This window comes from Muscardinus avellanarius, assembly GCF_963383645.1.
Source record: "Muscardinus avellanarius genome assembly, chromosome: 18".
Classification (NCBI taxonomy): domain Eukaryota; kingdom Metazoa; phylum Chordata; class Mammalia; order Rodentia; family Gliridae; genus Muscardinus; species Muscardinus avellanarius.
This window is the reverse complement of record NC_137804.1, coordinates 46,798,564-46,811,633: the sequence shown is the minus strand read 5'-3', so window position 1 is coordinate 46,811,633 and position 13,070 is coordinate 46,798,564. Positions and strand designations below refer to the sequence as shown.

The following is a 13,070-nucleotide window of genomic DNA, read 5'->3' as shown; positions in this document are numbered from 1 at the left end:
AGCCAAAAAAAGATAAAGGATACAATTAATGAAGTAAAGGCCTCAATTCAAAGCACAAACAACCGATTAGACCACATGGAGAACAGAATCTCGCTCTTAGAAGATGAGCAATCCAAAAATGAACGCATAGTTTCTAATCTAGAAAAAAAATATCCGACAGCAGGAATCTGACACTGAAGAAATATGGGCCCATTTTAAGAGAGCTAACCTAAGAATAATTGGAATAGAGGAGGGAAAAGAAAGTGAAACCAAAGGGATCAACAATCTCTTTAAGGAAGTAATAGCAGAAAATTTTCCAAACATAGAGCAAGAGGTTGATACACAGATCCAGGAAACTTATAGAACTCCCTTTAGACAGGATCAGAGAAGAGGATCCCCACGCCACATAATTGTCAAAATGACCAATGTGGAAGCCAAGCAGAGAATCTTAAAGGCAACAAAAGCAAAGGGCCAAGTGACATTCAGAGGCAAACCAATTAGAATCACTCCAGACTTCCCAAACCAAGTCATGAGAGCCAGAAGGGCTTGGAGTAACATATTCCAAACTCTGAAAGAAAACAACTTCCAGCCAAAAATTTCCTACCCGGCAAAACTTTCTATCAAATTAGATGGAGAAATAAGAAGCTTCCATGACAAAAAGAAACTGAAGGAATTTATGTCTTCAAAACCAGCGCTAGAGAAAATACTCAAAGACATTAACTACAAAGAAGAAATAGGTAACACACTCCAGAACTTGAGAAACAAGATTTTCCATCCAACAGACAACTAAGATTGGTTATCTGTGGAGATTCATTATTTATGTTAGTCTTTTTACCTATCTCTAAATGGTATTGTTTGCCTTTATTGTTGTTAATTTTTAGGATGTCTAGTTGGAATATTAATATACCTTCAGATATAGCATTTGGAAATATTTTATCCCATTCTATTAGTAACTGTTAACTCTGTTTACATTGTCTTTGGATATACAGTATTTTTTTTATTTTTTAGGGAGTTTGTATACTCTTCTGTTGCCTGTGCCATTGAAACCATATCTAAGAAATCACTGCCAATTTCAATGTTGTGAGGTTTTATGACCCAGATTTTCTCCTAAAAGTTTATAGTCTTAAGATTTATATTTAGGTCTTTTATCTATTTTGAGTCAATATGTGTATATGGGATTAGGTAAGGGTCCAATTTTATTCTTTTCCATGTAATTATTATTTTTTAACAATATTTAGTTAAAAGATTATTATTTCTACCACGAAATGCTCGTGGAAACCTTGTCAAAAATAACTTGACAATATAGGGAAGAATTTAGCTCTAGGCTTTTATTGAACTCCAATGGTTTATATATCTGCCTTTAGAATAGTACTACACTGTTTCAATTATTGTAGCTTTATATGGTTTGAAATTAGAAAATATATATCTTCTAGCTTTGTTCTTTTTCAAGATTGTTTTGGGTACCTAGAGTCCATATTCCATATTAGGATAGATTTTTTTTCTGAAAAATAAATATATAAATATATGATAGTTTCACCTAAAAAAAATAGAAAAAAATATTCTCTGGTAAGAAAGAAAGTAAAAAGAAATATTGAAATGTTATCTTTAAGTCATCAAAAGCTTGGTATCAGACAAATGAAACTGTTATGTGAGATTATCATTTTTAATTTTGGATAAATTGCTATAATACTAGATGTCAACCACTAAGCCAAGCATGGGAGGGAAGGATGGGGAGAGAATGGGGGGGGATCAGGTGGGGGCTGACTGGGCGATGTGTGCATGTATGTCTACAAAAGTTGTATCCCACTATGATGTATGAATACAGTGCACCAATAAAAAAAAAAGAATAAAAAGAAAGAAAATAATTTTCAGAAGAGGGAAAGACCTGTAAAGTTTACCCAGGCCTCTAAGTTTCTGGGTGTCATTACCTTTATAAAGGAAAGTTGAGGCAGGCGCAGTGGCACACACTGTAATCCCATTACTTAGTAGTCTGAGACAGGAGGATAGCATGTTCAAGACCAGCCTCAGCAACTCAGAGAGGATTTCAGGAACTTAGTGATTCACTATTTCAAAACAACAACAAAAAAGATAAATCTGGGGATGTATCTTGGGTAAGCCCCAATATAGGTGTCTCTGAGCTTCAGCCCCTCATTGGGATCCCTGGAGCCACAATTTACCTCATCATTGCCCTAAATGCAACTAAGATGACCAGGGGTTGGTCTCCCTACACCTGACACTCACTGGTATCTGGAGGCTCCTGAGATGGTCATGTCCTGAGCAGTTTTATATGGTGTGGACATTTTCTAGGAGGCCCAAAGCCATGAACTGCCAGGAGTCGATGTTCCCAGTGACTTCAGAATGAATATGTTGGTTGAGACATTTTTTGGCATTGAGAATTGGATCCAGGGGCATTCAACCTCCAAGCTCCACCCCCAGTGATATTTTATTTTTATTTGGAAACAGGGTCTCACTAAGGTGCTGAGAATCTTGCTACATTGCTGAGGTTGGTCTTGAACTGGTGATCCTCCTAGTGCCAGGATTACAGGTGTATGCCCAGCTTGGTTGAGACACTTAGTATACACAGCTCCTTCTCATATCTTTCCCCTCTCAGTGTTGTCTCAAGAGTTTGGGATTTCTCTGGTACTTGATCACCTGAACCCTCATTATTTATACAGTCTCACCTTCCACATTACCTGTGGTCAGAAGTGGAGGATGAGGGACAGGCACTAAGGGAGATCCGCACATTTATCTCCAGAATTCATGGCCCCCCACTTACTTGAGGTGTTTTGTAGAGCTCCAAAACAGTTCCGATCTCAGCTGAAAATGCTGGTGAGGTTCCTGCAATGGTGGCAACAGATCTGTGCTGGCTCTTGCACTGGTAGTTAGGGAGAACCTTGCTGCCTCCCGACAGCCACATCAGAGTGGTTTCCAGGGTCCTGCGGTCACTGGGGAAGGCATTGTAAAGATGGAATCCCAGAGTCAAATTGGGGAGCAGATGAGGGTCCCTGTTGATCTCCTCAATGGCGAAGTAAAAGGCCAGCACGTACTGGTAGTTCTTCCAAAACCACCTGGATAGAGAAGCAGCATCAGGGAGATGGTAATGTTAGGTGGCTCAGGGGTAAGTCTGAGCCAGTGCCAACACCAGACAGGCACCACCACCACAGACCCAGGACGCTCCTCAGAGGTGGTCCTGGCCTTGCCTGTGGACCCCATGTGAGTAAGGTGTCCAGGACTCTGACAGACATTGGAATGGCTCTTGGGCTCTTGTGAAGCAAACTATGTCCCAAACACTGAGAGGTTGCAGGACACTGTGAGTTGGGTAAGATGGAGTTAACTGGATGATACAGCTGTCAGCTGGACAAATTTGCTTCATAAACTCAAGATGTATTGATGGGTGCATAAGAAGTAAGGTACTCCCTATAGGGACATGAGTAAAGGTGGCTCACATTCATCTTCATAAACACTTTTGTTTTATGACACTGAGGACTGATCCAAGAGTGTTCTACATCTGAACTACACACGTTGCAATTTAAAAAAAAAAAAAAAAAAAAAAACAGGGTCTCACTGGGTTACTGGCCTTTCACCTGACATCCTCCTATCTCAGCCTCCCAAGCACTGGGGTTACAGGCATAAGCCAAGAGGCCAGCACATTCAAACCTGTACCCTCTTTTCAGCTTAGAGCAGAAGCCAAGACACAAGCATTACTGCTTCTTCCTGTGTTCAGGAATCATTAAATAGCCTCTGCTCTACATGCTTTTCAAATGTTTTGGAATCTTTTCACCTTTAGCCAGGTTCTCCAGAGGGATTTTGAGCCAACTGTTTCAAAATAAAGTAGGGTGTGATCATGCACACCTGTAATCCCAGTGCATGGGAGGTGAGTTATGAGGATTGCAAGTTTATGGCCAGCCTCAGCAACTTAGGCCCTCTAAAACTTAGTGAGACCCTGTTTCAAAATACGAATTAGATTGAGGGTGTAGCTCACAGGTAAACTGCCCCTGAGTTCAATCCCAAGTATCATTTAAAGGTAAGAGGGTGATTAAACACACACAAACCCACACACACAGCCATGATTACATGTAACTCATGCATACAATGTGTAACTTACCTATGAGGTTCTTTACTACGATGGGGTTCCAGTAAAAAAGAAAGCTGGATGACAGAAGCTTCCTGATTCACATAGTAAAGTGAGAAAAAGCCACCCAGCACCAGGTCTCCTTCTCTCTGGATGTTCCACGTCAGGTTTTGTAAACATCTCCTGAATTCATTGTACCGGGAAGTGTGCAAAGGCTGCAGGACCAAGAAGAAAAGAAACAGAGAGAAGGACATCTCAGACTCTACCCAACACAGAGGCAGTGCTACATCTGGGTTGAGCTATGCAGGTGAGGATCAGGATCCCAGTGTGATATTTGTGTGGATATAGCAGAGTTCTGCTGTCCCTGGATGCCCTGGACATGTGCAAAGTGTGCAGGTGGGCTTTCCAGGAAGAGGCACAGGGAGAAGGAAAGGGGGCATTCATAAGGGCGTCACAGTGCTGAGACCTGAGCCGTTCTGTGGTCAGAGCAGCTCCAGCACTTTGTCTTTTCATGGCTCTGCTTCAGTCCCATCCAGGAGCTCTGGGGACTCAGTGCCCGGGGCTCTGCACCTGTCACCCTCCATCCTGCTGAAAACACTTTGGAAAAACATGTTTGTACCTCTCCTTCTCCCCAGCCATTATAATTTCATCATGGTCCTGTGAGAACACTGCATTCTGGAAAAACAGCCCTGAACTGCTGAAAACCCAGAGGTTTATGCTTTTGTTAGTCCACTGCCCTGAGAGATGGGAAAGGGTGTGAAAGAAGTGGGGGTGTCAAAGTTTAAGTTGAAATCCTACGGTGGTACGTGTGTACCCATGAATATGGCAGCATAATTCACATTAGACAAATTATAGAACCAACCTAGGAGTCCATCATCAACTAAGTGGATAAGGAAGATGTGGTGTACACATATAGTAGAATTTTACTCAGCCATAAAGAACACAGTTATGTCATTTGCAGGAAAATGGATGGAAATAAAGAACATTTTTTTTTGGTGGTACTGGGGGGGTTCCTGGAAGCCCTTCTACCTCCGGGCTACACTCCCAGACTTATTTTATATTTTTGAAACAGGGTCTCTTACGCCAGCGCGGCTGGCTTCGAACCTGCGCGATCCTCCTGTCTCCGCCTCCCAAGCACGGGGATTACAAGCGTGCGCCACCACACCCAGCAAAGAACATTATTCTAAGTGATCCAGTCTCAGAAGGACAAGGGTCATATGTATCCTCTCATATATGAAGCTAGAGAAAAAATAGGAAATAAAAGAGACTAAGAGACTTCAGATGAATGAGAGAGACCAGGAGAGAAGTGTAGAAGACTGGGTGAGGGAGAGGGGAAAGAGAAAGAGGAATACTGAAGAAGGAAACAGATCAGATACTCCTCTGTCCATGTAATAAAGTATCACCACCCATTTCTCTAATATTTATGGGAAGAAGGGGACATGAGGCCGGGAGTGTCTAAGGAAGGGACACACCTAATGATGTATGCATACACATTGGTATTGCTTTCCCACTATGATGTATAATTACTGTGCACCAACAAAAGTATACAAAACAACAACAAAAAAAGAAAGTTGTGGTATAGGAATCAAAAATTCAGTAGAAAAATTCCATCTAATGGATGCCTCATCAAGACAGTGAAAGATGAGGTCAGCTGCTGACATCACCCATGCCACTCACAGAAGGCGCTTTGATCCTGTGCCCAGCATCACTCCCAGGTCTGCAGGATCCTCCTGGAAGAATTGGGATTCATGGTTTGAACTGAAGGAGGCTGTGTTCTAGAGAATATCTGTTGGTCACCCCACCCCTACCCCTTTACAGGATTAGACCTCTTTTTTTATTTAGAAATATACATGTATTATTCTATTTTATGTACTTCTATTAGTGCATTATACTCTCACATCATAATGTAAGTCATAGTGATAGTGACATACATGCACACAGCACTTGGTGGGCTTTCCCCTGGCTCCCACCTGATCTCCCCTTCCCCATACAGGGTATTGAGATTGACATTAATATTCTCTTACATATATACATAATATAAATGGAAGTGATTCCTTCATTGATCCTCCCTCTCCCCCCTCCCTTTCCCCTAGACCCCTCCCTGAGTCCACTGAATTTCCCCTCCATTATCTGAAGCCTCTCTGGTATCCCGATTACTCCCCAGTTTCTGCACTTTTTTGGGGGCGGGTCTGGGGGTGAAACCCAGGGGCATTCAGCCTCTGAGCTACATCCCCTGTCCTATTTTTTATTCTTTATTTTGAAACCAGGTCTCACTGAGTTGCAGAGGGCCTCACTAAGTAGCTGAGGCTGGCCGCAAACCACGATCCTCCAGTCTCAGCCTCCCGAATGCTGGGATTACAAGCATGTGCCCATGCCCGGAAGTTTCTGCATATTAAAAGAAATGTATGACCCTTCATTTTCTGTGACTGACTAATCTCACTTAACATAATGTTTTCTGAGAAGGTCCATCCATTTGCCTGCAAATTACATAATTTGGTTCTTTATTGCTGAGTAGAATTCCATTTTGTGTATATACCACAATTTTGTAATCCATTCATCTGTTAATAAAAACCTAAGTTGGTTCCATAATTTGGCTATTGTGAATTGTGCTGCTATGAACATGGATATGCATATATTGCTGTAATTCTCTGATTTCAGTCCCTTTGGAAAGATAACCAGGAGAGGTATAACTGGATCATATGGTGGATCCATTTTCTAAGGAATCTCCACACTGATATCCACAGCAGCTGAACCAATTTGCAAACCTACCAACAATGTAGAAAAGTTCCAATGTCCCCACACCCTCACTAGCATTATTATCTGACTTCCTGATGATTGTTATTCTATTTAGAATTAGGTGGAATCTCAGTGTACTTTTGGTTTGCAACTCTCTGATTGCTAAGAATGTTAAACTTATTATGTATTAGCCACTTGTATCTCTTCTTTTGTGAAGTGTCCATTTAGTCCAATTTCCCATTTTGTGATGGATTGTTTGTTTTTCAGCATAACATCTTTTGATAAGTCCTTTGTATATCCTAGATATTAGTCCTCTATCAGAGGGATAGTTGGCAAAGATCTCCCACTCTGTAGGCTTTCTCTTTAGACTCTTGGTTTTATTTGATGAGAATGGGTTTAATGTCAACTCATTTATTAACTCTTGTGGAAGTTTCTACCTCTGTCTATATGTTGGAGTGCTGTGCCTATACCCTCCTCTAGTAGCTTCAAAGTCTCTGGTCTAATTTCTAGGTATTTGATCCATCTCAAGTAGACTCCTGTGCAGGTCAAGAGGTAAGATTTAAATGTAAAGATTTAAATCTATTTTTCTACAAATGGACAACCATTTTTTCCAACACCATTTATTGAAAAGGCTGTCTTTTCTCCAATGTATGTGTTTGGCACCTTTGTCAAAAATCAGTTGGCTATAAGTGTGTGGGTTTGTTTCTTTTTCTTCTGTTTTATTTTCTATGTGTCTGTTTTGTGCCAATTACTGAGCTGTTTTTATTACTATAGTAGTATAATTTGAAGACAGAAATTTTGATGCTTCCTGCATGGTTCTTATTGCTGAGAATTTCTTGGATAATCTGGATCTTTTGTTTCTCCATATGAAATATGACTGAATTTTCTAGTTCTGTGAAGATGACATTGGTATTTTGATAGGGATTTCATTGACTCTATAGATTACTTTTGGTTAGAATGGCCATTTTGATATTTATTCTGCCTATCCAAAAGCAAGAGAGATCTTTCCACCTTCTTTAGTGTTACATAATTTTTATTGTAGAGGTCTTTTACCTTCTTGGTTAGGTTTATTCCTAGATACTTTATTGATTTGAGATTATTGTAAATGGAATTGTTTTTCAATTTCTTTTTCAGTTGATTTATGGTTGACATATAGGAAAGCTAATAATTTTTAGATGGATTTTGTATCCCACTACTTTGCTGAATTTGTTAGTCATCTCTAGATTTGGTGGAGTGTTTGGATCTTCTAAATATAGAATCATGGCCGGGCATGGTGACACATGCTTGTAATCCCAGCATTTGGGAGGCTGAGACTGGAGGATCGTGGTTTGCATACAGCCTCAGCTGCTTAGTGAGGCCCTCTGCAACTTAGTGAGATCCTGTTTCAAAATAAAGAATAAAAAATAGGACAGGGGGTGTAGCTCAAATGCCCCTGGGTTCCACCCCCTGACCCACAAAAATAAATAAATAAATAAATAAATAAATAAATAAATAAATAAATATAGAATCATGTCATCTGCAAGTAGAGATAATTTCAGTTCTTCTTTTGCTATTTGAATTTCTTTAATATCCTTTTCTTGCCATATTTCCCTGACAACTCCCGAGGACTACATTGAAAAGAAGAGGTGATAGTGGCACTTCTTGTCTTGTTACTGATTTTAACATGAAATGGCCTGGTCCTGTGGGATTCCCTGGGTGTTGAGTGACCTGGAGAGGCCCAAGCCGTGCCCCAAGCTACTCCAGGACATTGCCCAGGGTAAGGATGCTGCTCCAGGTGTCTCAGAAAAAAATGCCTGCCACTTCATCACTTGGTGAGCACTGGTTTTCCAACAGAGATGACCAGGATAAAGCATGGAAAAAAAGCCTTAACTTTCCAGGGACCCTTTCCTGCTTTCTGCCTTAGGGACATTTCATCAAGTTTTGACTGAGCTGTGGGACAGAGAGAGACCCACTCAGATCTCACAGGCAGGGACCCAGTATACAGGCACCAAAGCTCTGGCCTTTCCTCATTCACCTCTCCCTCAGGTGCCTCCCTTGTGACCTGCAACCCAAAAGAGCTGCCCTCAGCCTGCCCTACAGGTGCAACATTTTTTTTTCTGAATATTTTCCATCTGAGACTGGTTGAATTCAGGGATCCAGTACACGTGGGTACAGAGGGACAAAGTATTTAACAAATTTTGACATGTATTTTAAATCTTGTTTCATCTATAGTAACCTATAAAGAGGTATACAAACCTAGAATATCACTCAGAAAATATAAGGGTACCCCGGAAAGTGAATTTACTTTTGGTGTGTGATACTGAAGATGAATCCAGGGGTACTCTATTATTGAGCAACATCAACAGCCTTTTTTATTTTTTTAATTTGAGACAAGGGCTCAAATTTAATTTGAGACTAGCCTCATATTTGTGATTCTTATGTCTCAGTCTCCCAAGTACAGGTGTGTACCATGGTACCCACAAAAAAATTTCATGTAAGCTTGCATGCTTGCTTTTTTTGTGTGTGGTGGTACAGGAAATTGAAGGCAGGGGCATTCTAACATCAAGCTATACCCCAGTCCAATTTTATTTTTTATTTTGAAAGAGTCTTGCTAAATTGCTGCGGTACCTCACTAAATTGCTTAGGCTGCCTTGAACCTCTAAACTTCCTGTCTTAGCCTACCAAGTACTGGTATTACAGACATATACCACCATGTCCAGCTTGCTCTTTTTATAAAGAGACAATTTCGTACTAAGTAGCCCAGGATGGTCTTGAACTTACCAAACTTCTGACTCAACTTCCTGCGTCCCTGGGGTCACAGGTATGTCCCACTCATTCCAGCACCACACATTCCACAGTCAACATATCTTGAAGGGAATTTCAGTGTCTGCTCTGGTGTGGTTGTAAACAGTGAAGAACAATATACATAGTTATTTACACTGACATGCTCACACACACACACACTTTTTCTTTTCTTTTGTATTAAAATAGGGTCTTGCCGGGCGTGGTGGCGCACACTTGTAATCCCGGAGGTGGAGACAGGAGGATCACGCTGGTTTGGAGCCAGCCTCACTGGCTTAAGAGACCCTGTTTCCAAATATAAAAATATAAAATAGGTCTGGGAGTGTAGCCTGGAGATAGAAGGGCTTCCAGGAACCCCAGTACCACAAAAAAATAAATTAAATTAAATTAAATTAAAATAGGGTCTTGCTCCCTCGTCTCAGAAATTGAATACAACTGAAAAAATCCACAAGTCTAACTTTGACTCAGGTCAGACCTTTGGAATTGCTGGGGTTCTGGATTTTAAAGCCCTTTCCATGGTCCTACCCATGAAGACCCATTTGTGAAGATGTCAGTACTAACCAAATCAACACACTCATTCAATGCAAGCTTATCATAATACCACTGATGCTTTTTCCTCGAACAGAAATACTCAACCAGAATGTCATATGGGAACTCAAAGGACTCTGAAGAGCCACCATATCCTCTAGACAGAAGAGTGGGCACTCTATGTTGAGCCTCTGCATGTTTGAGAGGCATTCCCTAGCCACTTCCAAGGATCTTTCATCTCTACCCTCTTTCCTCTGCCATTTTTCTGGGAAGGATTCTTGGAAATTAAACCTAGATCCTGCCTTTGGAGAACTCTTCAGCAACCCTAGCTGGCAGAGGTGAGATAGTGGAGAAATCAGTGGCAGATCCAGTGTCATCCACTCTCCGAATGTCACCCACTGCAACTGCTAAAGCCCCATAAATATAAGCTAAGCTCCATCAAAAATATTCTCTGGTAGTTCCGGCCTGCGCCATGGCGTCAGGGCTGATCGTGCGCCTAGCACTGCGTCTGGGCCTCGCTGATCCTGAGGTGCTTAGGAAAGCAGAGGAGTACTTCCGATTGTCACAAGTGAAGTGTATTGGTCTGTCTGCACATACCACAGAAACTAGCAATGCAGTCATGTGCCTGGACCTTGCAGCTTCCTGGATGAAGTGTCCCTTGGACAGGGCTTATTTAATTAAACTTTCTGGTTTGAACAAGATGATGTATCAAAGCTGTCTTAAATCTTTTGAGTGTTTACTGGGCCTGAATTCAAATATTGGAATAAGAGACCTGGCTATACAGTTCAGCTGTACAGAAGCAGTGAACATGGCTTCAAAGATACTGCAAAGCTATGAGTCCAGTCTTCCTCAGACACAGCAAGTAGATCTTGACTTATCCAGGCCACTTTTCACCACTGCTGCTTTACTTTCAGCATGCAAGATTTTAAAGCTAAAAGTTGATAAAAACAAAATGATAGCTATAGCTGGTGTAAAAAAAAAAAAGCCATATTTGATCAACTGTGTAAACAATTAGAGAAGATTGGGCAGCAAATCAACAGAGAACCTGGAGATTTGGCTGGTCTACCACAGAAGAAAAAGAAGACCATGGTTGAACCACAAGCAAAGGAAACAGAAAATGTAGCATATATCCCACATAAACAACAGAAAGATGAAGATCTAACACAGGATTATGAAGAATGGAAAAGGAAAATTTTGGAAAATGCTGCCAGTGTTCAGAAGACTACAGCAGAGTAATTTCAGTTTCCTGGCTGTTCCACGGCATGCAGATGAGACATTCACAAAAGACAACAAAAAACTTCAGCTGAAGATCGTGTCTAATGGCAGTGAACGGTTGGAGAAAGCCATGGAGGAGATTTTGAGATATTCTGAGAAAGGGTAGAGCAGTCTTCCAACTGATGCTAAAGGTCACAGTGAGACTGCAACCCATTCTTGTGGGGGTGTGCTCCATCTATCCAAACAAATAAGCCATCTCTTCAGCTAATTTTAGATCCATCAAACACAGAAATTTCCACACTCAGACCGCCTTCTCCACCTGAAAAAGATAGTGTTTTATTTAACAAACTGACCTACCTAGGATGTATGAAGGTGTCTTCCCCCCTTAATGAATTAGAGGCTTTACAGGCAATGGCAACCATGAGATCATCCAATCATTACCTTTTTCCTGTTACTCTGTATGTGCCAAATGTTCCAGAAGGTTCTCTGAGAATCATAGACCAATCCAGCAATGTGGAGATAGCATCTTTTCCAATCTACAAAGTGTTATTCTGTGCACATGGCCATGATGAGACAGCAGAAAGCAATTGCTTTGTGTTTAGAGAGTTCCCATGGTTCAGAGAAATTTCAGATACAAGTTTTCTCCTGTGAAATTAAAGAGGCAAGGTGGGTAAAGTCCTGGCATTTCATGTTGGCAGCTGTCATTTAACACACCTTTGTGGGTTCTGGATCCTCGGAGCCCAAGAACAAGGAATTGAACTTGGAAGAACAAGGAGCCGCCTCTTGGACAGAGAGAATCGCTGCTATAGAAGGAAATCGAAAAGGACTTTGCTGCAAGCCTTTTCCAAAGCTGCTATGAATCCCTGGGTGATTTCTAAAGAGGTTTTTACTTTAGAAACAAGAAGATGCCATCTCCAGCACAAGTAACAAGTATGGCTGCTGCCATCAGCATAATTGCAATGCTCTCATTTCACCATGAAATCCTGCAAGCGCCGGCACCAGCATGGCACATTTTCTTTGCAATAATATTCAAGTCCTTTGCCCCTTTTAAATGGTGTTGTTTTTTGTAGTTGAGTTTTTTTGTATATCTAGATGTTAACCCTTATCAGGGAAAACTGGAAAATATTTTGTCTCATTTCTTAGGTTGCCTTTTCACTCTATTGACTGTTCTTTAATGAAGTTTTAAATTTTGATGCAATCCAGTGGATATATTTTTATTTTCATTGCCTACACTTTTGTTCTTATGTCAAAGAAGTCTTTGCCAAGTCCAATATTATGAAGATTTCCCCTCTGTACTAAGAGTTTTATTTTTGAGAGTTCCAGTTTTGGATTCTCGAGCATGCCTGCAGGGTGTTTTTTCTTCTCTATTTCCTACTGATTTTGTAATAAAGACTTGTTAAAGCTGAAAAAAAATTATATATATATATATATATATATATATATATATATATATATATATATATATATATTCTCTGATCTGGCAAAGGCTCAAAGTAATAAATGTCCTCTTTTAACATGGCCTTGTTCTACTTTCTTCGGTGTTTTTGTGTTGCCATTCTTTTCTTTGCACACATGTACTCCTAGTATTTGGGAGGCTGAGACAGGAGGATAACAGGTTCATGACCAGCCTCAGGAGCTTACACCCTGTTTCAAAGCTCCTTGATTCTATCTAAAAAACTAAAAAAAAAAAAAGTTGGGGATGACAAATTTGCATTTATCTTTTTTTTTTCATTTATTCTTTGTTTACAGAGTCATATCC

At 40.7% G+C, this 13,070-nt stretch overlaps 1 protein-coding gene across 1 annotated transcript; it reads left to right on the top strand.

The window, feature by feature from the left end:
- Positions 1-10,568: 10,568 nt before the first annotated feature.
- Positions 10,569-11,332, top strand: LOC308276278 (origin recognition complex subunit 6-like; the record flags this gene model as incomplete). Its single annotated transcript, XM_080714930.1, is given in 2 exon segments — positions 10,569-11,072; positions 11,075-11,332. Coding segments are annotated over 2 exon segments (762 nt in total).
- Positions 11,333-13,070: the final 1,738 nt, after the last annotated feature.